This window comes from Tenrec ecaudatus, chromosome 3 (genome assembly GCF_050624435.1).
Source record: "Tenrec ecaudatus isolate mTenEca1 chromosome 3, mTenEca1.hap1, whole genome shotgun sequence".
In the NCBI taxonomy this organism is placed as follows: Eukaryota; Metazoa; Chordata; class Mammalia; order Afrosoricida; family Tenrecidae; genus Tenrec; species Tenrec ecaudatus.
In genome coordinates, this window is record NC_134532.1 from 69018928 (window position 1) to 69045239 (window position 26312).

The 26312-nt window shown below is 43.1% G+C and overlaps 1 protein-coding gene across 1 annotated transcript in view; it reads left to right on the forward strand.

Moving 5' to 3' along the window:
- SLC10A7 (solute carrier family 10 member 7) overlaps positions 1–26312 on the forward strand; it is a 289125-nt gene that overhangs the window by 3134 nt on the left and 259679 nt on the right. The window contains exons 2-3 of the mRNA XM_075543721.1: positions 6975–7057; positions 15227–15363. Coding sequence (XP_075399836.1) covers positions 6975–7057; positions 15227–15363 — 220 coding nt within the window. The remainder of the gene's footprint in view (positions 1–6974; positions 7058–15226; positions 15364–26312) is intronic.

The window sequence follows — 26312 nt, forward strand, 5'->3', positions numbered from 1 at the left end:
GGAAATCAGCTATTCATTCTCTGAAAGAAGGCTTACTTCTTTAAAAGTACAGAGTAAGTTTCTAATTTCTAGTTGTAGCTTAACTTCAGTGGTTGCCATCAGTAAGAAATTGCTCCTAAAAATGCATAAGACATTAGTCCTTGAAAAAAGCAAAAACAAAAAAACCCTTAATTGCTCCATTATAAAAACATTTAGAAAGATATTATAAATGTAAGGATATTAATATGAATATCTTAGATTAGCTTTAGAAGTGAAATTTACTTTGTGATAAGTAAGTTTTGTGAAATGGTTACCCACCCAGTGAATACTGACTCATAGCGACACTGTAGGACCATGTAGAACTGCCCCTGTGGGTTTCCGAGACTGTAACTCTTATTTTTTTAAAAATCATTTTACTAAGGGCTCATACAATTCTTATCACAATTCATACATACATCAACTGTGTAAAGCACATCTGTACATTCGTTGCCCTCATCATTCTTAAAATATTTGCCTCCGCCCAAGCCCCTGGCATCAGCTCCTCATTTTTTCACCTCCCTTCCCACTCCCCCCTCCTTCATGAACCCTTGATAATTTATAAATTATTATTTTGTCATCTCTTGCTCTGTCCCACATCTCCCTCCTCCCACTTTTCTGTTGTATGTTCCCCAGGGAGGAGGTCACATGTAGATCCTTGAAATCGGTTCCCCCTATCTGACCCACCTTCCTTATGCCCTCCTAGTATCGCCACTCACACCACTGATCCTGAAGGGATCATCCGCCCTGGCTTCCCTGTGTTTCCAGTTCCCATCTGTACCAGTGTACATCCTCTGCTCTAGTCAGACTGGCAAGGTAGGATTCGGATCATGACAGTGGGTGGGGAGATGGGGAGGGGAACCATTTAGGAACTAGAGGAAAGTTGAATTTTTCATTGTTGCTACATCACACCCTGACTGTCTCATCTCCTCCCTGAGACCCTTCTGTAAGGGAATGTCCAGTGGCCTAAAAATATTTGGGCTTTGGGTCTCCACTCGGCAGAAAGCCTCGTCTTTCCGGTTGGTTTGTTCAAATTGTTAACCTTGTAGTTAGCAGCCTAGTGTGTAACCCCCTACCCCACCAGGGCTCCTTTAAATGCTGACGGGTCCTTGCATTTTTAAACATTTTAAAACACCCCCCCCCCTGAAAAGCATGGGCTTTCAATGAGCTCGAAAACCACTGTTCTGCCATTTTTATTTTGATTATGCCATTGCATTGTATATCCACTGAAAATTTATTTTGTTTCAAGAAAAATATTCTGTTAAAACATTTATTTCCACTTTGAGCTTTATAGCCATTTTAAGATCTGATTTTTTCCTGTGTGTGTGTGTGTGTGTGTGTGTGTGTGTGAGTGTGAGTGACTTGGAGGATAGAGTCCTTAACTTTTTATGAGAAGTAAATATAATTTATATATCTTGGCTTCAACTCTCAACTCTGCCAATAGTTACCAAGGCTTTAAACCAGCTGCTCAGCAGGAGAAAGAGGTGGCAACCGGCTTCCATGAAGATTTACAGCCTTGGAAGCCGGCAGGAGCAGTTCGACTCCATACAGGGGTGTTATGAGCTGGAATTGGCTTGAAGCTTATATTGCCGTCCCGCCCCCGCAACACCCCTCTCCCCCCCAGCTATTTCTGGTTTTGTATTTCCAGCTTGGGAAATCTGTTCGCTTTGGAGTTGATGACGTCTTTAAAAGGCCTTAACTTACTGTCATCGAATAGATTCTGATGCACAGTGAGACAGTAAGTCTTCAGGGGAGAAGACAGCCTCATCTTTCCCCTGAGGGACTTCTGGTGGATCTGAGTCACTGAACTCTCCCTCACTAACCCAGTGCTTAGCCCACAGCCCCCCCCCCCCCCCCGGGGCTCTGTAAAGGGACCTTATATGCCTCCAAATCAAAATCAGGGTCTCCTTCAGTAGGAGCCCTGGCAGCATAGTGGTTACTCTTTGGGCTGCTAACCACAAGGTCAGTAGTTCAAACCACCTGCAGCTCTTTGGGGGAAACACAGGGATTCCTACGCTTGTAAAGAGCCCCAGTCTCGGAAACTCACTGGGGCAGTGTTACCGTGTCCGATGGCGTCACTAAGATCGGCATCTACTTGATGGCAGTGAGTTTAGTTTGGATTTTGCTTTGGCAGGCACATTTGAAGTTCCCCTGGACGATTTCACCTCCACTTTCATGGGTCAGTGTTCAGGTGTGCATCTAATTCAAAAGACTACCATGACTCTAGAATTTAGACGATTCAAGGTCTCAGTGGATGAGTGACTCCATCAGTTTACCGTTACCATGTTCATTTACTTATGTGTATGGAGCATGGAAAAGTTCCCTTTTTAAAAAGTGCCTTGCTAGCCAACTAAGTTTACCTTCCTTAGAGAAATTTGCCATCGAAGTAAAAGCCACGTGCTTGCTGGGGAGATTATTTTGAACATGTCCTTAACTCTGACTGCTCTCTCTAAACCCTATTATATAGAATTTCTGGAAGCACTATTTGGGGCTTACTGTTGACAAGCACACTACCTCATAAGACATAGGGGAATGGAGGAAAATAATAAAAATGATATTAAATAATAATTTTAAAAAACAGCCCCCACAACCAAACCAAAGAACCCCAGGGTATATTCCATTCATTTGAGGAATCTGCTTCTAAAGCAACTCTGTCCCCGTGCCATTACAGCCTGTTCCTGAGTCATCAGCTTCTGTTGTTGAGGAAGGCATTGCTCCTAAGTGTGGGCTGTGCAGGCACACTCGCTCAGAAATATAATATACTTCTTTAGAAAATATTGCTTTCACCCGCTTTACTGCCCACCGGTTGCACTTGCCTGATGGTGTCCCGATTATGTGCCCTTTCCTCGGATCTCTGCCAGATGATTTCTGTAAAACCCCAAAAAACAAACTCACTGCCATTGAATTGATGTGACTCACAGTGACTCCAAAGGACAGGGCAGAACGGAGGCTGTAACTCTTGAGTAGAAAGCCCTGCCTTTCTCCAGATGAGCGGCTGGTGGTTTTGAATTACCGACCTTTTAGTTGGCCACCCAACACATAACCAGTAAACCACCAAGACCCCTGATCCCTGGAAGTGCTAGGTTTGTCAAAGAGTATGTTGCAGTGTTTGAATAGAATCTTTGCTCCTTCACTTTATCTCTTACGCAAATGTCTAAGTCATAGGTGCACAAGCAATGGCTATTGAAAGAATGAGCTTGCTCTTCTATCCATTTAGCAAACAGTATCTGTGGAAGCCCCGTTGGTGATTGTGCGGTAAGCTTAGGGCTGCTAAATGCAAGGTCGGAAGTGCAAACTCATCAACTGCTCAGCAAAACAGAATTGATGAGACTGCCTGCTCCCATACCCTTGTAGAGTCTTGGCAACTTTCTAGGGCCATTATGAGTCTGAATTGACTTGATGGCAGTGGGTTTTTAGCAGGTGTGGTAGAGAGCTGCGGGGCACAAAGGAGCCATGTTGTGCCCTTTTGTGAAGGAGTTTAATGGGTGGCAGCTATAGTATTACTTCTCTGTTGTTGTGTAGTAGCCCTGGTGGCATAGTGGTTACGTGTTGGGCTGCTAGCTGCAAGGTTGGCAGTTCAAAACCACCAGCTGCTCCTTGGGAGAAAGATGAGGCGTTCTACTTCCATAAAGAGTTACAGTCTCAGAAACCCACAGGGGCAGTTCTTCCCTTTCTTACAGGGTCACTGAGTTGGAATCAACTTGATGACAGTGGAGTCGTTGGATTTTTTGTTTTGTGCTATCTGGCCCATTCTGACTCACAGGGACCTTATAACCGAACCCAACCCAACCCAATCCCACTGCCAGCAAGTCTATTCCAACTCAGGATGGCCCTATTTAGGGTTTCCGAGGCTGAGTTTACTCCTCGAGTGAGGAGCCGCTGGTGGGTGAAACTGCTGGCCTGGTGGGTAGCAGTTCAGCGCTTACCCAGTAGGACCAGTGGAGCTCCTAGGAGGACAGGAGTGGCTTGCCAGGTGTTTTCTCTCAGAAAGCAAGCCACTGGTGGGTTCAAACTGCTGATCTTCTGGTGAGCTGCTGAGTTGCTTGATGATCGCACTACCCAAACCAAAAAGCACACCCCCCTGCCATCTCATAGAGATGGCCATTCACAGTCCCCCTATAGGTCAGGAGAGCACTGCCCTTGTGAGTTTCTGAGACTGTAGCTCAGTATGGGAATAGACAGCTCCCTCTGTCCTCCAAGGAGCAGCTGGTGGTCTCGAATTGCTTACCTTGCCGTTAGCCGCCCAGCGCAAAGCCACTGCCCCAGTAGGGCTCCGTAATGAACGGCTGTACCTAAGGCTGTCACAGCTCAGCACCACAGAGTGACTTACAGGAACAGAAATACGTTTCGTCACAGTGCTGCCCCGGAGGCTACATGGCTGACTTCAGCATCACGCGCTCTAGGATGGATTGGGGAAGATCTTTAGTTTGTTTCTCCCATCTTCTGGCGCCCCAAGCGGGTTTTTGGCTCGCAGTGGGCGCTTGCCTGGAGTCGTTTCCTGTAGCTGTGCCTGCCTCTCTTGGTTTTAAGGAAGCCAGCCAGCTGGTGTTAGGACCAAACTGATAACTTCCTCGGAGACCTTATTCGTAGATACAGTCATACTCCTAGGTCTGGAAGGTTCAGATGTTAACCTGTCTTTTTGAGGGACACACGTCAATGTAGAGCAGAGACACACCCGGATTTCAATTCTCAAGCTCGGCACTGTTAACATTTTGGACCCGATGATTCTTTGCTCGTCCGTGGAATTGTTTGGTGTGTCCTAGGATGTTTAGTAATGCTCCTGGTCTCTTCCCACGAGATGTCAGTAGCACGTTCAGACCACCTCCTGCCCCTATGACCTTCAGGTTGTGACAACCAACGTTATTTGCCAAACATTGCCAAATGTCGAATGGGGGCAGAAGCACTCCTACTGAAACCACGGGAGTCCAGCTAGAACATGGCATCACCTCACACCGGCATCTTTTTAAAATATGTTGTGCCTTTGTTGGCACATTAGTTCTTCAAACTAAGTTGCGTACAAGTGACAACCCGAACCAACCAGCTCCCTGTTATCCAGTCAATCTGACTCCTGGTGACCCTATCGGACAAGGTAGAACTGCCCCTGTGGGTTTCCGAGACTATAACTCTTTATGGGAGTTGCAAGTCCTATCTTTCCCCTATACAGTGGCTGGGGGTGACCTTGGGGATTGCAGCCCAACAAATCGTCACTACAGCCCCACGGCTCCTACAAGTGATCAAGGACACTTTACCTTTTAGTGTTGTCCCTGTTCCATCAGCATTAACATGTTCGCCCGTATGACTCCAGGGTGGATCCCCAGAGTGCAAGGACCACACCTACCTGCCCCCCATCCCCTCCCCCAGCATCCTGAATGATGATTGTAGTCATAACAATGTGTTATTATCAACTTTATATGTATTAACTCACTTTTAAGTAAGTTCTGCTTTTTAAATGCTCCGTGAACAAGCTTGGCAGAACCGAATGCATGATGTATCTCCACGAAGGAATAAAATAATATCTGCTAGAGAGACAAGTATTTCTTCCATTGGTTCTCTTGTAATTTAGAGGATTCTGTTAACTTGTGGAAGTAAATGCTCCTTATGTCATCACTGATGCATGGACGCAAAACGTCAATGAACTTCACTGCCATTGAGCCGATTCTGACTCATAGGGATCTTGTAGGACAGGATAGGATTGCCTCTGTGGGTTTCCATGGATGTATATTGTTACAAGGGCAGACAGCCTCATCTTTCTTTCATAGAGTCGCTGGTGAGTTTGAACTGTTGACCTTGCAGTTAGTAGCCCAATGTATAACCTACTAAGAAGTGAAGGTTGTACTAATGGGTAATATACTCAATGGCTAAATAAAGGTTGTAGTTTAAAGTCCTTCTAGCGACCTCTTGGGAGAAATGCCTGGCAATCGGCCACTGAAACTTCTAAGACTGTGGTTCTTAACCTGTGGGTTGAGCCCTTTGGGTGTCGAACGATTCTTTTATGGGGTCACCTGATTCATAACAGTAGCAAAATGACAGTTATAAAGTAGCAACAAAAAATAGTTTTATGGCTGTCCCTCCCTGCAGAAGAATTTACTTCAGAGGACAGCACTGAAGCTACAGCTCAGGGAGAGGGACATGTCTGATCAAAGCACATAGGAGCAAATGAAGGGGAGGAAGAGAGAGTGGAGCACGTCCTGGCCCACTGAGCCTTGAGGACAATATCCCTGCTCAGAGCAGTCAATGCACAGAAAGGACCATAGGGCTGGCCCCACTGTGAGACACGACATCCCTTACTGACCCACAGTGCTACAGGGGACAACACTGGAGACTCAGTGTGGGACTTGCACCCGATCTGACCCCACCATACCAAGGCAAAACACTAAGGGCGTGCAACAGAACAGCAAGGGGAGCAGAGTAAGGAAGTCCCGAGAGAATACCAAGGATAGACTTTGGGGCCAGGGCGTGGCACCCCATCAGACTTGACTGGAAAATACTCCTAAAGGTCAACAAACAGACCTTGAACTATTTACAGGCAAAAAGAAGATAAAGAAAATAATGCTATGGTTGGGGGGGTCATCACAACATGAGGGGCAGTATGAAAGGGCCACAGCATTAGGAAGGTTGAGAACCGCTGCTCTACAGGACAGTCTTCTCTGACACACAGGGCTCATCACAAGTCTGAATCAACTGGACAGCCACTGGCGGTCTTACTGAAGGATGGTGCCTTTCTTCTTGCCTCCTCTGTTTTGCGAATGGCGTGTAGAACCAGGTAGCCACAGTGCCTGCCCTGACTCTCTGGAGCGAGGCTGGTGTCACAGCAGATGCTGAATTCTCTACAGCAGCGGAACAGGAGGGCCAGCAACGATACATGCAGGAGCAGCCATCTCTTCCTGAAGCTTCTTCTTTCTTTCCAACCTGTGTTCTGGCACGTCTTTGGTAACAGTGACTCATTTTTCTCTTTTTAGGACCACTGAAGCCAGAGATAACTGTAACCTACATTGCGGTTGCAGTAATATTCTTTAACAGTGGACTGTCATTAAAAACAGAGGTACTGTAACCTGCGGGGCCATGAAAAGGAGGGAGAGAAATGGGCTGCACACTTAAACTGCTTTGACATTGCAGGGTCCGTTTCAAATCCATCACTTAAAGCCTATGAGAAGATGCCTTCAGCTTCAGCACGAGACTTACGTCTTGTGCCTGCGTTTTGTAGACAGTTTTAAGCACTTAGACCCAAAGGATGTGATGGGCATGTTTGTCCTACTTCAACTGACCTGAGGGGGCTTTTTCCAGCTCTGCTAACTACAGGGGCAGCTACTGCGCTCCAACACCCTGACCGGTGATGTTTTGTTGGATTTCCATACTTTTGAGGATAATGCTTTGTTTTCAAGACCAAAATGATGGTTGATTTGTCAAAATGATGTAGGATGATGTTAAATATACCTATTATTAATATATTTTTAAAAAGAGAAATAGTGTGATTTTTCATGATAATTGACAAATCATCCTGAAGACATCTAGTTAACACTCTTGATTGATCCAAGTTTCATAGAGGATCTTCTTGGAAGGAAAGGGAAAGAGATATTTTTAAGTCAGAGAGAGAAATCAGTGGAGCGTATTATTCTCTTTGGACTTCTAGTAGAAGTCCATTTATTTTTGGAGAAATCATCTAATTTTAAAAATTGTCCTTCTAATACATTTATCCCAGTGTACATAGAGAAACATTACTGTGTGAGATGGCAATTAAAATTGTTTTTAAAGTTCTATTCAAAATTATGTGGAACAGTTTTATGTTTGTTTTCAGAATTTTTCTATATTAAGTGTGATTTCAGTGAACCACGTCTTATTACCATTTTAGATCACTCTTAAGTGAAACTACTAACCACAAGGTTGGTGGTTCAAACCCACTAGCTGCTCTGTAGGAGAAAGAGGAGGCTATCTACTTCCATACAGAGGAGCAGATCCACTATGAGTCGGAATCAATCGACAGCTGTGGCTTTGGTTTTAGTTCTAGATGTCCCGAATGGCAACATTGATGATTTTCCTGAATATATGTAATCTGTATATGTATTGGTGCAAATATTTTAATCACCATATTTTTGATACATCAGATCAGTGTCTAGTTAATAAATCGTATCTCAGGAATTCCAAATATTCTTACCAATTACTCGCTGCTTTGAAGTTAACCAGCGTGTGACATAGGAATTCCTAAATATGTCAGAGTCCAGCATTTTGCAGATTACATTGATAGAAAAAAAAACATGAATAACAATTACAGGCGCAGGTTTTTCTCGTCAATACCTGAATTCTAATATTGACTCTTAATGTGTAAGGCCCAGTAATGCAGAGATGTACTCTCAACCATCCTGGTGCTGAACGGAGCTCAGTGTAAGGTTTTCCAGCTGACATTGGCTAATGCTCCTTGTGGACCAGCTGCCGTCCCAAGTCCTCTACTCGGGATATTGCTCTAACGACATCCCTTGGTAGCTGTTTAATGGCCACAGCTGTTACTTATGCCAGGGGAAACCTGGCAAGAGACTCAACTGCGCTTCCTCCTTACTTAATGCTATTCTGTACAACAGCCAACTTTGTGGGATGCAGGAGCTGAAGAAGGAAAAAATATCACAGCTTTCTGTGTCCTCCAAGGACTGGCTTCCTTTTTAAGCACCCAGGAAACCTTCAGAGTTATCCAGCTAATTTGGAGCTAAAGTGTGAAACTCCTTGATTGTGTTTTTTTAATCACAATATCTGACTAGCCATCAAAGCCACTTCCTCGATCCAAGGCCCTTTTCAAACGAATCCAATATAAAGTCATGTTCAAAAGCTATTCAACATAAGATGTTCTAGATTGTGTCATTTTGTAATGTTAAACTTCTCTCAGCCCTGCTAATTTCCCAGGCAACTAAACCTTTGCAAGTTAGGAAACAGCAGGCTTACTGTTAGTTGTTTCCTAGTTAAGCATCTCAGATCCCTATCCGGTGGGACGACTCCTTTTGTATTCATTAGGTCCCAGAGAAGTGCATTCTTGCACAAGGGAGACACTGGATGATTTATTATTGATGCATTTATTTTCAAAGCATCTATATTGGCCCTGTTCAAGTTTGATTTATGTCGACTAGTTCATGTAGTATTACTCACATATTAATTCATTATCGAGGATTATAAAATTTGTTTCACTGTTGCACTGTAATTATGTAGGACACATGGTGCAATTACAATGCCACAGCTTCCGTTTTGTGACTGTTGATGAGTTGTAGTTTTTGAAATACCCATTAAAGTAGTTTGTGGAACTATGTTGCATTGAAGTGAAATGAAATTACATTAAAAACTATATATTTAGCTGGCTCCAAACCTGTAGTTTCAGAAGATTTGTCACTTAAAAGATTATGGCAGAATCAACTCAATTAAACTGATTCCTACTAAGTGCCTATGGCTACAGGCTGTGCTTGGAATAAAAGGTTTTGCTACAAAATCATAGAAACCTTGAATAAAAACAAAAATGTCCAACTATTGTTTCTTGACATGTCCTCCATCTAGGTGGATGCACTTTGAAGACAGTGTTTCCATCTCTAGTCTGTCCCCTCTCGTGGTGTAGTGGTTGTGCATTGGGCTTTAATCCGCATGGGTGGCACTTGGAAAGCACCAGCAGCTCAGGAGGAGAAAGACATTGGAAACCCACAGGTGGTTGCGATGAGTCAGCACTGACTCAAGGGCAGTGATGGGGTTTGGGGAGCCCTCCCCAAAGAATTCCGTGCGCCTCCGTTTGCAACACGACCAAGCACCAGGTTTGGCCATCTGGAGGGGGTTCAAAATTTCCAGGCCTTGTTCTCACCAATGCAGTTTGCAGATTTCTTAAACATCTTATTAATGAGCACCTGTGATCATCCTGGGGCCTTAGGGAAAATCCATTTGAGACCCTAAAAGACAGTCCCCATAACCTTCGGAGCTGACCTCCGCCTTGAATTTAAATGGCCCAGTCGGTCCCCATGGCAGCCACTTTGGACAGGACCTTTTTATTTAAAAACCGCTGAGACCAGTGTGTCACTGAGAGCGTTTGTCTGCAGCCATCCCCTGATTGCAGAGATACATCCAGACGCATGTTCTTTGGAATAAACCTGTACATGTAATAACTGGAACGCTCTTAGCCATGATGAGCAGGAAGCCCAAGGTCTCAAGGAGGGTCCCGTATGGGGAAGATGATCATACATGTTTTTTCTTGATTTTTAAAAAGCGATTTTCACAACATTTTATTGTATCCCATTAACTTGGAAATAAATAGGACAAATTCCAAACTGTAGACTCATGCTGCTTGTTTCAAGCCCAGAGCTGAGTCGATCAGAAAGGTCAGACTAAGGTCAAACATGTATTGGAAAGGAAATTGGTATGTAATGAAAATATTTCTCCGTCCAGCTAGAGGCCCTGATTATCAGCATTTTTTGATGCTGCCTGTCAGTGAGACTCTGATATAATCAGCAAGTCTATTGTAATGGGATTTAACTTACTTTACAGGTGAATAAACGAAATACATACTGACTCATCTTTCTAGTTATTGATCATGGTACTTAGATGGGTATGTGACCCTAAGCTTTAGGTTTGAATTTGAATTATATAGTGTTTGCTTACTTTTATGGTTATAAATATATTTATTTTTTAGTTCTGGGTAATTTATTTTCTGGTTTTAAATATAATCTAGTTATAAATCTATTTTATGGTCATACAAATTAGGTATAGAAAGTAGATGCTCCTGGGTTTTTGTGGCCATCTTGCAATGTATTCTTCTCAGGAATACTTCATAAAGCCTGTTGTTAAGCGGCCTCTCATGACCCAGCATATTCTGTAGGCCCTCGTGATTCCTGTTACTGGGCTTTTGATGGTTTCGGAGGAGCGTTGGTGCTGTAGTCGTGGGTTAGCAGTTGGGTTGGGAACCACAAGGTCAGCATTTTGAATTCACCAGCCGCTCCATAGGAGAAAGATGAGGCTGCTGCTTCAGGAATGATTCACAGCCTGGAAACCCTCAGGAGCAATTCTCTTCTGACCTTTAGGGTCATTACGAGTTGCAATCAACTCAACGGCAGTGGGTTTTCAGTTTTGTTGTACTCTACCATTCTGCTGATGCCATGTCCAATGTTTCTAAGTGCCACTTGTTAAGTCAACTCGTGTTTTCTGGTTATATTTATTTTGGGACATTTCTTTTCCTGATGATAAATGCTATTTTTATCCATTGTAGAGAGCTTAGAAGAATAAAAGAAACTATTAACACCAGTTTATCTTTTAGTCTTTTTTTAATCCCCCAAACATGTTTTCAGGCACATGGGTGGCGTTCTGGGTTACCGGTTGGGCTTATAACCCCAAGGTCAGCAGTTTGAACCACCAGCCACTCCAAAGATGAGGTTTTCTGCACCTGTAAAAGTGTACAGCCTTGGAAACCCACAGGGGCAGTGTTCCCTGTCCCATAGGGTTGCTCGGCATCAGAACTGACTTGATGGCAGTGAGAATTTAGACGTAGCTAAACGCGAGGCCCACGGTTCATATCACCATCTGCTCCGAGAAGGACGAGGCTATACGCTCCTATAAAGTTTTACAGCTTTGAAAACCCAACATAGGGTTGGACTTCACTCACTGGCAATGTTTTTTGTTTCGGTGGGTGGCGATGTCATTGATTAACATGGTTAGCCAACAGGAAGTTCAGCCTTTCAAAACCTCCTGCCCGTCTTCTGAAGAGAGATGAGTCTTCTGTCAGTTGATGCATACTGTATGGATGCATCTTACAGTTTACCAGTGTTCCATGGGTGCCATTTAGGTAATTTATAAGATGTAACTGGTACGTGGCGTTTAGAACAAGTAACAGGTGGAATTTAAATTGTGACAGAAGGGTGCCAGTACTCGCTGAATGTGGAAATGAATTGCAGGTTATTCTCCATCGACTACCTGGATTTCTGTTCAGTAAAATAGGAGAGACCATGGATTCCCACCTTATTCCCAGTCTAGTTTTAATAGCTCATAACACTCTGTTTACACTGTAAGTTATTTAATTATTTTCCCATTTGGGGAGATTTTTGTTGTTCCCATATTTCACGCTACTGAGATAATTGTGTGATAAGTTCTGTGTATAAATGTTTATCATCATTTTTTATATCTCATAAATACCTAGGTATGACATTTTTATTTTGGGGAATATGATTGTATTACAATATTTGATGTGTGTTCCCCAATTACTTTTCAAAAAAGTTATTTATCTTTCTACCAAATGTTATGAAAATGCCTTAGGTACTGTATTCTGATTAATCACTTGTTGCTATATTCCTTTAAATGAAAAGTATGGCATGCCAAATGCCCCTGAATATATTTAAATGTCACTTAGTCCCAAGTTTGCTGAGAGTTCTCTGTACTCTGGGTGTGTAACTTTAAGAGTTCTTATTCAGTTGAAGGATGGTTTGCATTATCTTGGAACAGTTCGGTCTGATCCAAGGCCCCACTGTGGCTTCTGGTGTTTCCGATGTTGTTGCCCCAATCTAAATAACCAAACCTACTGTACCCAAGTAGATTCCCACTCAGAGGGCCCTGTAGGACAAAGTAGGACCCTTTATGAGCCTTGTAAAGCTTTCCAGGAGCAGGCGGCCATACCTTTTCCCAGGGGAGTGGCTGGTGTGTGCTTAACCCACTGTACCACCAAGACCCTCCCCTCCCCCAATGTTGCTGTCTGCCTCTGAATGAGACCCAGCTTTCCAGTTGCCCAGATAGCACCTGGGAGCTGTTGTGTCCACACTGGGGGATAGGTAATGGGAGCCACGGAAAGATTCCTGAATTGGTGATCAGTAAATGAGTCCATATTCAAAACACCAAACCAAACTCACTGCCGTTGAGTTGATGCCAACTCATAGTGATCCTACCCTAAATGGCAGGGTGAAACAGAACTGCTCCTGTGAGTTTCTGAGACGGTATTCTTTACGGAAATAAAAAGCCCCATTGTTCTTCCAAAGAGCCGCTGGTGGTTTTGAACTCTTCACTTTGCAGTTAGCAGTGTAATGCATAATCACTAAGCCATCCAGTTCCTGAGTCCACACTAGACTACAGTTTATTAAAGGGATGCATTTTGAGTAATGACTATGAGGTAGAGGACCCCTGAACTTTTTATTTGAACAAATGGCAGGGGTGGGGAGGGGATGGGCAGGGAAGTGCCTCATTTACAATCAGTGATTGCCTACATGAATGCAAACTATGATTTTTATACTATCCTACAAATTTGTTTTATTGGAATTGCATAGATGTAACACTTAACTCCAAGACATCCAAATGCAAATGTTTGATAGTTTGCATACATTTGAACCTAAAAGGTTAACGAATTATCCTTTTTTAGCAAATGGCTCTTAAGATGTACCTGGCTTGTCATGTGTAATGTGCACCCCATTCCCACCTACTCCGTCCTGAGACAACTGTGATGTATGTAATGCAAGAACAACATGGATTTGAGAGAATGCCAGAAACGGGTTTGATTCTGAACGTCCCTGCAGTAGCTCTCAACTCCAATTTCCTCCTTAGTAAATAGGATACTAATATCTGCCTAATGGTGGAGTCTGAGGATTAAATGAGACAACACATAATGGGCCGAGCTCAGAGCCTGGCATGTAGCTGGTGTTCAAAAAGTTTCAGGAGTTAATTTTTGGAGAAAAACCCATTTTGCATCACAGAATATCATTGAGGAATCTTTTAAACTCGTGAATATATGTAGGCTTTGCCGATGATATTTCTACATATGTATTTACATATGCTGCACATATATTTATGAGTAGAGTAGCATATGCAGGGGTCAAAGTTATGAAAATTTCTTAGCCATCACCTTGGAATGAGTCACCGGACCTGGAGGCTCAGCACCAAGGTCTTGGGGCCATCAAAGTCAAGTGGTACAAAATAGTTCACAAAGAAAAAGTTTTACATGGTGCTTTGTTGGTGAGTAGAAAATAGGATCTTAAAAGTGGCCATCATAGGTACCACTCTTGGCCTCTCCCCGTCCAGAGCAAGAAGAGAAGAAAGTCGAAGAAGCTAGAAATAGTTAGCTTTTTGGAGCCCATGAACTGCAGGCCCCTTGACCCTGAGACCAGAAGAACTAGATGGTGCCCAGCTGTCACTGCTGACTGCTCTGCAAAGGGTCACATTAGAAGGTCCTGGACGAGCAGGAGGAAAATTAGAGCAAAACTCATGGTACCCCCCAAGGCTATGGCCTTCAGGCACTCTTCCGATGTGGCACTGAACTTTCTCCCATTGTTCAATTTTCAGCCAAGCCATACACAGGTCTATAAGGGGAATGGTATGGAGGGAGGCAGGTCCCTCTTTAGAATAGTGGAACATTTTAGATCAAAAGGGGGACTTTTTCCCAAGGAAAACTTTCAGAGGGGTTAAGAATAAGGTGACCAGATGTCCCGCTTCTGGCGGGAAAGTCCCAATTTTGAACAATTTTTCCCCACGTCCCGTGGCGTTTTAAAAAATTCCCGATTTTTGGAAAGAATGCATGACAAGCTAGGGTGTGTGGTTTTTGGCTGCCATGTGGCTATTTCACCAGAATGTGAGTTTTATCAATGGTGTCCCGCTGGTGTCCTGCTTTACCAATGTTAAAATCTGGTCACCTTAGTTAAGAAAGAATGGGGAATGGAAACAGGAGGCACAGGGCAGAAGTAGAAGGAGTGACATTACTTTGTGGGGACTGTCATCAATGACATGTAACACAATGTATATGAATTATTGATGAGAAACTGATTTGCTCTGAAATCCTATACCCAGTTTACAATATAAAGTTAGAAAAATATCTCATTGAGGAAAATATGTAAAAATACCATTTGTGTGTAGAATCCGTAAAATCTTGCCAAATTCCAACTTCCTGCAAACATTTCTAAATAAGATGTTTTTTAATGTTCCTAAATATCCATATTTTTATAGTGTCAACAGTTCTCAAACCGATAACAGTACAAATCTGAATTTTCTAGGTATGCTGTTTCTTTCAAAGATATTAGGATATTTCAGAAATTTTATATCAAAATACTTTTCTAATCACAGTGGCTTTTTTTTCTCTTAAAATTCTGTCCGTTATGCATATGGATACTGCTTAAGCTTTTAATTCCGAAATAACTTCAAATCAAATGCTAATAAATTTTGATTCTTTGAGTAGCAGTTTCTCTTCAGAAATAGTTCTCTTATATTTGTTGTTTTGTGTCCTCTATTTTTCCAGGAGCTGACCAGCGCTTTGCTGCATCTAAAACTACACTTTCTCATTCAGATATTTACACTTGCCTTCTTCCCAGCAGCCATCTGGCTGCTTCTTCAGCTGTTGTCCATCACACCCATCAACGAATGGCTTTTGAAAGGGTAGGTTCAAATGGTTTGAGCCATCCACTTTTAATGGGGCATCTTTGAGTGCTGGTATTGTTTCTATGGTAACAATATATAAGTGGGGTTTTTGTGTGCTGTCTTAAAAACAATTTGAACAGTCTTATTATCCGCAGGGAGATTTTGTAAAGATTTTTATAGTACAATCTTAAAATTCAACCTCATGCTTAATCTTTGGGTTCTTTCCTGGGAATTTTAAAGAGAGATGCTGGGAGGAGAAAGGAAAGGTTAGAGGATCTAAGAGCTATGTGCACGTATACATTGTCTGCTCTTGTAACTTTTGCTTTCACCATCTTACAAATTCTGTTTTGTAAAGATAACAATTGAGTATTGTATGTGTCTTTCAAACTTATATATAGAGAAAAATTACATATAGTTGAACAAATAAATGATATATATGTATATAAAACATTTACCTTTTCACTTTATGTTTGAGTTGAATATGTCATAGATTTTTCTTAGAATCTATTCTTCTGTTGAAGGATCTCTGGTGGAAATGAGTTGGGCTGATAACCACAACGTCTGCAGTTTGAAAGAACCTCAGAAAGACAGGGCTTTCTACTCCTGTAAAGAGTCACAGTCTCAGAAACTCACAGGGGCAGTTCTACCTTGCCCTAAAGGGTTGCTCTGAGTCTGCATTGACTCGATGATAGTGAGCTTGTTTTTTGGCTTATTCTTCCATTAAAAAATGTTGCCATGCTTATGAAAAGGATTTAATGAGTGTTAAAAATTATTTAAAAGGGTTTAAAATGAACATATTAGCATTATAATAGCAGAAACACTGAACGGAGAACTTAAAGATTGAGTTCTGTTTTTTTTTTACATTTTATTAGGGGCTCATACAATTCTTATCACAATCCATACATATACATACATCAATTGTATAAAGCACATCCATACATTCCCTGCCCCAATCATTCTCAAAGCATTTGCTCTCCACTTAAGCCCTTTGCATCAGGTCCTCTTTTTTTTCCCCCCTCCCTCCCCACTCCCTCCTCCCTCATGTGCCCTTGGTAATTTATACATCGTTATTTTGTCATATCTTGCCCTATCCGGAGTCTCCCTTCCCCCCCTTCTCTGCCGGACCTCTCCCAGGGAGGAGGTCACATGTGGGTCCTTGTAATCAGTTCCCCCTGTCCAACCCACTCACCCTCCACTCTCCCAGCATCGCCCCTCACACCCTTGGTCCTGAAGGTATCATCCACCCTGGATTCCCTGTGCCTCCAGCCCTCATATGTACCAGTGTACAACGTCTGCCCTATCCAGCCCTGCAAGGTAGAATTCGGATCATGGTAGTTGGGGGGAGGAAGCATCCAGGATCTGGGGGAAAGCTGTGTTCTTCATCGGTACTACCTCGCACCCTGATTGTCCCATCTCCTCTCCTAAACCCCTCTATGAGGGGATCTCCATTGGCCGACACTTGGGCCTTGGGTCTCCACTCTGCACTTCCTCCTTTATTCAATATGGTATATATATATATATATATATATATATATATATATATATATATACACACACACACACACACACACACATATATACATATACACACATATATCTTTTTTTTTTGCATGATGCCTTATACCTGGTCCCTTTGGCACCTTGTGATCGCACTGGCTGGTGTGCTTCTTCCATGTGGGCTTTTTTGCTTCTGAGCTAGATGGCCGCTTGTTCACCTTTAAGCCTTTAAGACCCCAGACACTATCTCTTTTGATAGCTGGGCACCATCAGCTTTCTTCACCACATTTGCTTATGCACCCATTTGTCTTCAGCGATCCTATCATGGAGGTGTGCAGCCAATGATATGATTTTTTGTTCTTTGATGCCTGGTAACTGATCCCTTCGGGACCACTCGATCACACAGGCTGGTGTGTTCTTCCATGTGGACTTTGTTGCTTCTGAGCTAGATGGCCGCTTGTTTATCTTCAAGCCTTTAAGACCCCAGTCACTATCTCTTTTGATAGCCAGGCACCATCAGCTTTCTTCACCACATTTACTTGTTCACCCACTTTGGCTTCAGCAGTTGTGTCGGGAGAGTGAGCATCATAGAGTTCCAATTTAATAAAAGAAAGTATTAATGCATTGAGGGAGTGTTTGAGTAGAGGCCCAAGGTCCTTCCGCCACCTTAATACTTAACCTATAAATATAGACACATACATCTATTTCCCCAAGATTGAGTTCTGTTTTAAGGACATTCTCTGTCCATAACTTGCTATGTGACTTTGGGGGAAGTTAATTGTGCGCCTCAACTTTCCTGCCTTTTATTGTGTCATTTATAGCAATATTGAGGATATCAATTAAGATCACATCTCATCAAATTATTCCTGTCATTTATTTAGCTCCTCTTGGAATTGGCAGTGACTTTGGCTTTGGTATGTGCCATTTATGGAGCCTTGGTGGCATTGTAAAGGAGTGGTGGCATAGTGGACTACCTGTTGGACTGCAATCCACAAGGGCAGCAGGTTGAATCCACCAGCTGGGAGAAGGATGAGACTTCCTTGGAAACCCATAGGACAGTTCTCTGTTCATATGGTCATTATGAGCCAGAATTGACTCAATGGTATGAGTTTCTGTTGTTTGAGTGGCATTCTGAGATAAGTGTTGGATCGCTAAATGGAATGTCAGCAATTCAAGGCTGTCACTGGAAGATGAGCATGTATGATTCCGTAAAGATGGGTAGTTTCAGAAACCCGTAACAGAGTTGCTATGGGTTATGATTAGCTTGATGGCCATGTGCTTGGTTTGATTGGTTTAGGTGTCACTTCAGTGTTCTGGAATCAATAGTGTCAATATGATTGACAAAGTGAGAGGTTTAAGCTTTGGCGAGCATAAAGGAGCGTGAATGTGAATAAACAGAAATAGACAGGCAGATAGACACAGGTGGTGTGAAGATAGTAAATAATGTGATTGACTGAGAGTGGTCAGATGGGCAGAGAGCCACTTATTTTGGGTTGCAGGGTTCTGAGACTAGAATATTAAAGACAAATGAAAACAAGAATTCACAAAGTCTCCCCAACAGGAACAAACCTATCCTGCCCTAGGGTTGGTCACAGTGACCAGAGCCTGATGATCTAGAAGGTAAACAATACGATTTGAAATAACAGAACCAGGAGCCAGGGCACACAGAGCCTGGGAGGTCATGGTAAAGCATTCAGATCCTATTCTGAGTGTACAGGGGAGCTCTTAGACTGGTTTTTAAAACCATTTTATTGGGGCTCATAGAACTCTTATTACAATCCATACATACATCAGTCGTGTAAAGCACACTTACACATTTGTTGCCCTCATCATTCTCAAAACACCTGCTTTCTGCTTGGGCTCCTGGAATCAGCTCCTCATTTTTCTTTTCTTTTTTTCCCCCTTTCCTCCCTGCTCCCCCTCTCCCCCCCAGAGTGTTTTTAATGAGGGTGTGATGGGGTCTGATTTGTATTTAGAAATGAGTCCTGGAAAGGTTAGAAAGTAGTTAGGAGAGCGGCGGAGGCTAGTGTGATGAGGGAACAGCCATTTGAATAGAGACAAGTGGGCATATGCAGGATCTATTTTGAAATCAGTTTTCAGAACCTGCTGGTAGAAAGACTAGAAAGAGGAGAAAGAAGAACCAAGGACAACTTCTGGATTTTACGTATAATTAGCCACTAGACAGCTTAGCTGGGGAGAAATAGATTATAAGCAGAACGGAAATAAGGGATGCTGTTTTTGAGATAGCGAACATAACATTTTTCCAAAAAGCATAAAATGCCACCTCCTTTTCTGAGCAGCAATGTACAGTGCATATCAAGGACTGATGTCTACTAAATATCTGCCATGTGTAGAGCCTGAAGGAAGAGGATGGCACTAAGCCATATTCCTTGTCTCCAGGACGCTGCCTATTAGTTGGCTGCTGGTCATTCTTGCCACTGAGTTGGCCTCTGCCTCATGGCAATGATCCAAAAGATGGGCTCATTCCAGAGGGCTTCTATTGACTGATTGTTCTGAAGAAGATCATCAGGCCCCCTTTCCTTCTCAGCCTGCTTGACTCTGGAAGTTCTGCTGAATGTGAAACCAAACCAACCACGTCGCCCACATGAAGGCCAGAATTCTACCGTGGAACCGCCCTGGACCCTATGCAGCTGCGCACGCAGGTCGTCCGCATAAAGTAGTCACCACAAAAAGAAGGTGCATATGATTTGCTAAACGAGTGGGATAAGAGACGCAGAAAGCGATGCTTACTTTAAAACTACCGAATTTAAAGCACAGTATTAACACTGAGGAGAGAAAAGTGATTCTCTAGGGTCAGGTCAGCACTGGCAGAAATATCTTCTGAGCACACTCTCCATTCCTTGGCCTGCTAAAGGGGAAGAGTGGAGGTAGGGAGAGCATGCGGCAGGTATTCCGGGTGTCCACACGTGGCCAAAGCGTCTGCGTAGAGGCGATGGCACAGGTCACGGAGAAGGAAACCTTGGTGTGGTGTGACCCAGGGACTTCTGCGGAGCACAGGGAATCCAATAGAAATAACTGCAAAGTTCCCAGTTGGACCACTGGAAAAAATTGTTCCCATTAACACAACATTAATCATGTTTAGCTTGTGGTGATTGTCATTGGCAGTTGCAAAGTTTGGGAAAGTGCTTAGGCTAGAAATGTAAATTTGAAAATATTCCTATAATGTTCAAAAAATAAGATTGAGCGTAAGGTGCAACAACTAGCACACACACACAATCAGATTGCACTGGTTTAAAAAATAACATCAAATTAAAATGCCCAAATGCCATAGTAATCAACGGAACGTAGTGCTTTGAGGGGGAAGAAGGAGAAAGATTGAGTATGGGAAAAGATAATGGATTAGGTATTTTGAAGATCGTACACTACTTTTAAAGGCACTACTTTGCCAAGGACCCCTGGAGGCACTGTTGAGTAGGCACCAGGCTGCTAATTGCAAGGTCTGAAGTTCAAACTCCCCAGCTGCTCCGAGGGTGAGAGATAAGGAAACATATACAATCTTGGAAATCCTATATAAAGTCACTATGAATTGGAATCAACTGGATGGAAACGGATCTTCTTATTAGTAGAAGGAGCAGAATTCAGACTGCAAAAGAGTGAAGGAAAAAAAAGATCTCTGTCTTCTCATTAATAAGGAACACAGAAGAGCAATACAAGTAAATATTAGGATTGTATTGAAGTACTACTAATTTTTCTGTTAAATGTATTTGAATTGAATCTCCGGCTTTCTTAGATTTTATTTAATATCCTCATGTAGTAGCCTACTCATAGAAGCCTTATGTATTTAATGGATAGTGTTGTTTTTTTTTTAAGATGAGAATGCTGGTTCTATGTCTGTAGGGTGGGGAAAGGGCCCGAGTAGAGAATGACTAAAAGGTTCGAAAGCCTGTCTGTAGAATTGGAAGGGGGAGAGAGGAAGGAGAGAGTCTGGACTAGGTCAGGCAAAATCGTTGGATGGTGGGTAGTAGGATAACACTTTCAACCTAGTCTTTATGAGCATGAACAAGCTACCTGCCTACCTTCTTTTTTTTTTTAATCCTTTCATTGGGGCGTGTACAATTCTTATATCCATCCATCCATCCATCCATCCATCCATCCATCCATCCATTGCACCAAGCACATTTGTACATATGTTGCCATCATTATTTTCAAAACATTTGCTTTCTACTTGAACCCTTGATATCAGCTTCTCATTTTTCCCTCCCTCCCTCATGAACCTTTGATAATTTATAAATTATTATTAATTTTTCATGTCTTATACTGACCAATGTCTTCCTTCACCCACTTTTCTGTTGTCCACCCCCCTGGGAGGTGGTTATAGGTAGATCATTGTGATTGGTTCCCCCTTTGTCCCCCCACCTTCCCCTTCCCCTCCTGGTATGACTACTCACAATATTCGTCCTGAGGGGTTTATCTGTCCTGGATTCCCTGTGTTGCAAACTCTTATCTGTACCTGATACATGCTCTGGTCTAGCTGGATGTGTAAGGTAGAACTGGGATCATGATAGTGGTGGTGGGGGGCAGGAAGCATTAAAGAGCTAGAGGAAAGTTGTATGTTTCATCGTTGCTACACTGTATCCTGACTGGCTTGTCTCCTCCCCGCAACCCTTCTGTAAGGGGATGTCCAATTGCCTACAGATGGACTTTACATCTCCGCTCCGCACTCCTCCTCATTCACAATGATATGATTTTTTGTTCTTTGATGCCTGATACCTGATCCTATTGACACCTCGTGATTGCCCAGGCTGGTGTGCTTCTTCCATGTGGGCTTTGTTGCTGGGTGGCCACTAGATGGCCACTTGTTTTATCTTCAAGCCTTTAAGACCCCCGACACTCTATCTTTTGATAGCCGGGCACCATCAGCTACTTTCTATTTTAACTTCAGTAAACTGCAAATAATAATACCTGTCTTAATTATTTTATCTGAAGAGTACTTGAGATATCACATCTAATGTGTAATAGCTAACAATTAAAGTGCCTGTCCATGTGTGTATAACACGTGGTAATTGCTCAGGAAACGTTAGTGATGATTGAGTTAGTTTCGTGTTCTCTGTTTTACCTCTTTGGGTTGTAAGATCCATTGCAGTGGTTACACAGCACTCAGACAACCTTCACGATTAAAGGGTTTATTAAGGAAGTCAACAAGTTGCAATGTCAATGACAAATGCTCAGGAATGAGTTGTTTATCAGGACATGTTACACATTCTTTCAGGTATACTAATAAATACCTGAAGAGGTGTACCACTCTACTATAAGCCTCAACCAAGAGACTTGCAGCTCAACCTCTGTGGGTCAACAAATCCTGTGTCTGGGGGTACCTGCAGTAAGCCTCAGTCTCCACCTTTCTAGGTTAGCAAGTTCAATTTCCCTAATTAAGTGTTCAAAGGCCCCTCACCCTGCCAGTCAGCCTCCTGCACAAAGACACTCCGCTTCACTTGCTCCGTGGGCTGAGAAATCCATCGCTCTGCTCCATGCTCTGTTCCTGGTTCTGCTGCTCCTCCTCTGATGTTGGAGCTGTCCTCTGGATCCAGGAAGTTCGCTGCATAGGGAATTTGGGTCCAGAGGATAAGTATTACTCCTGGCTCTTTCTGGTTATGAGACCCCTCAACCTGCTTCTAAGAGGGCTTATTTTATATGTAGCAGGATGGGACTCCAGGGAATCTTGTTCGAAATCACTCACAGATGAATCCTGTCAGTATCTCCACTCCCATTGCTTTCTTAGGCTCATGCAGGAAAATGTCATTCGGTGGAAGTTGAAGACTTTGACTAGAAAGAGCCCCATTAAATAAGTCCCTGTAGGCCATCCGCTGGCTCTTCAAGCTATTGTCCTATTCATAGGGAAGGATTTACTAATCCCTGTCCAATCATCTGTTTTTCTTCACACCCATAAGAGGTAAGAGGTTGTAAGCCCGTCAATTCATGCTTTTATCTGCTCCCATTTTAGATATCCAATTTGTAAATTGTCTGTCCCTAACAAGCCAGTCGGGATGGGACAAGAATGCTTCTTGATGTGATGAGTTTTCATTTCTGGTTGTACGTTTGCCCATCTGCACGAATGAGCACAACAGTTCAGTGTACAGCCAGCCAATCATCAAAACGGCACCAATGTGCACTAGCTCACAGAATCAATCACTTTTCTCCTCATTGGGGTAGGTGCTGGTCATCTGAGCCCCAGCTTTCCATGCTAGGTCAATGAATACCAGCTGCAGGTTTGGGAGCCCATGCACATGTTCCTTTGCTTCAGCTTGCCCCTAAGGCTGGGGTTCTCACCCTTCCTGATGCCGAGACCCGTTCATACAGTTCCTCATGTGGTGGTGACCCCCAACCATCAAATTATTTTCATTGCTACTTCATCACTGTCATTTTGCTACTGTTATGAATAGGGTGACCTCTGCGAAAGGGTCGTTCGACCCGCAAAGGGGTTGGGGCCCACAAGTTGAGAACCGCTGCTCTAGGGCAAATCCATGTCCATAAGCTCAATATTCATACAACTTTTTAAACTTCAGACCAGCCAGCCCATCCTCTCCTCTCGCAGCTTTAGCTTGCTTGCATCACACCAACAGGTACTAAACCGGCCTGTCTCTTCACTGCTGTATTCGTTACCTCCACCCCCCTCCACCTCCCCAATTTCCCTTCAGTAAGTAGACCAGGGGGTTGCCCTACTGAGCATATCAAGCTCACCAGCAGCCTTTGACTTCTGTTCTTACAAGGGGCTTTTTCTGTTGTTGTTTTGTTTTGTATTTTTGCATGTGTGTGTGAAAAAATATGATATACAGTTAGGTTCCTTTATTTCATTCTGTCTTTGATTTTTAGGGATTATTTTTATTCATTTATTTATAATTCCATATTTACATAATCCACCGCTAAATTCTAAAGGAAAGAAAAATATTCATAGACATCAAGCCAAGCTTTCCTTCTTGCCCTTCCATTGTTTTTCTTCCCCAGCCCACGGGAAAACAATTTTTAAAACATTTTTTGAGTTAGTCTTCTCTTCACAAACACACACACACACTTAGGGTTTTTAGACAGTAGCATATCATGTATGCTCTGCACCCCCTAGCTCACTTGAACTAGCAGTGCGTCTCTCCAGGGCGGTGCAGACGTAGCCTGGGTGTCCAGTGTTCCTTGCCAGCCTTGGAGCAGTCCATGGAGTGGCGCCTGATTTGTTGTCTCTAGTCTTTTGGTGTTACCCTATACTCCTTCAATGACTAGAGACCTATCTTTTTATTTTTCCCATTGACATAACTTTATTTTTTATATCCATCATCAGTTACCATTTTTTCTCACTGCATAAGTGGTGCCTATATCAATATATTGCCCATATAGATGCTCAATACCTACCGTATATACTCATGTATAAGCCGAGTTTTTCAGCACAAAAAATGTGCCGAAAAACTGGGGTTCGGCTTATACACGGGTCAGTGGTACCCCAGCGAGGTGTAACATCTCGCTGGGCCCCTCCCCCTCAGGTAACAGGATGAGCGTCCCTTATCTCGCGGGTGATTGCCATTTCTCCGCTGTTCATTCAAAGCCCCGCTGACCCTGCAGGGCTTTGAATGTTTGTTTACGCACATCTAACCAATCAGAGCCGTCCTATGATGTGTATCTTTGACTAAGCCTTTTAAAGACCGTGTAAAGACCGTGTGCAAAGGATGTGGCATGAATGGATGTCATCTGGTCAAGCCCGACTAACAAAAGGAGGAAATCTCATGAAGCCTGACATAGAGCTAATAGCAAAGTGGGTTCGAGATGCATGGGAAGACATTCCAGAAGACATGGTGCGACGTGCCTTCCAGAAATGTAGTATTAGTAATGCTATGGATGGCAGTGCAGACTGCGCTTTGTATGAAAATGACAGCAGTGATGGTGATGACGGCGATCTCAGTGAGGACAGCGTCTATGATGACTTCACACCAGCTGAAGCTCTGCATTGGGATACGGATGATGATGAGGAATCCAGTTTTGAAGGATTTTAACTTTTTACATTTTAGCTTGTTGCTGATTGATTGTTGATACCTATTGTTGAACCTATTTTCCACTTACTGTGCTGGTTTACTTGTCCTTTTATTTAAAATGAATATTTAAATGCATTACCCCACTGATGTCTAAGTTTTTAGTAATTTTATTTTCATTTGTTTTGATCATTGAAACTCACCAATAGCTTTTGCATTTTCCACCTTAAGCTTATACTCGAGTCAATCAGTTTTTCTGGTTTCCCAGGTAATAATTAGGTACCTTGGCTTATACTCGGGTCAGCTTATATTCGTGTATATACGGTATTTAACTCAGGTATGTGGCTATGCAAGCACATATGGTGGTACAGGTTTTAAAGCACTAAGAGTCAACCCAAATGTAAGCAGTTTGAACCCACCCGCCGTTCCACAGGAGAACGGTATGGCAGTCCACTTCTGGAAGGGTGTAAAACTTTGGAAGCCCAAAAGGGAATTTCAGTTCAGACCCATAGATTTGATGTGTGATCACTGTGAGTCAGAAGGGGCTTGTTCTATTGGCCATCAACTTTCCTGCTTTGATGCATCCATGGCAAAGTGCTTGCTCAAACATTTCACAAGCCAAGTGGCCTTTTCCTTTCGGGTCTTCCATTCAAAGCCCCCCTTCCCTTCAAGGTCTTCCCTAGACCTCCTGTTCTCTCATCAGTTCTTGGTGAAGCTCAGGTTTTCTTTCCAAGTCTACCTTGGCTTCATAGAAAAAGTCTTTTCATGAATTTTTAACTCCTCTTTTAGCAAATCCAATCCAATATAGCTGGTAAGGTGGACTTACAAGCTCTTGTAATAATGACTGATTTCTTATAGTACAGTATCAAGTGGCGAACTAGTGAGTATCAATAGTACAGCCAAATAAACATATAACCCTTACCCCTTTTAATAATACCCCAATACAATAATCTCTTCTCCACCCCCGGACTGTATCTATTTACGTACCAATGCCCTGGGGACTCTGGCAGGAGGTTTGGGAAGACACTGGCCTCGTGTTCATCAGCCGGGCCTTTCCCCAGGCCACTCACTCCGGAAGCACCTTTTTCTCCTCTCAGTTGCAGCACATCATCCCTTCCATCCATCACAGGCAGCAGTAAGCAAAACAACCATCCTAGGATTGAAATGCGCTTTTGTAGTTCTCTTCATAAACCCCGTGCTTCTACAAGTGTGAAGCCATCGCAGTGCATCCCCTCCTGACACCAACGTGAATTATCTCAACGTTCCTGATGTTCCCCCTCTGGGTTCTACTAGGCGTTGCAATGGACACAGCAGGGATGACGGTGGGAACTGTAGCAAGCCCGAGAGACTGGAAATTCATAACAAGACTGGGTATTCCAGCACCAGGAGGGAAAATCGACTTTAAAAGAGGATCCTGTTAATGGTTCCTTGGGGATTTGACAGGGGAGGTTAGAGGGAAATGGGAGCTAATAATGATGGGTACAGGAGCGAGGAAAATGT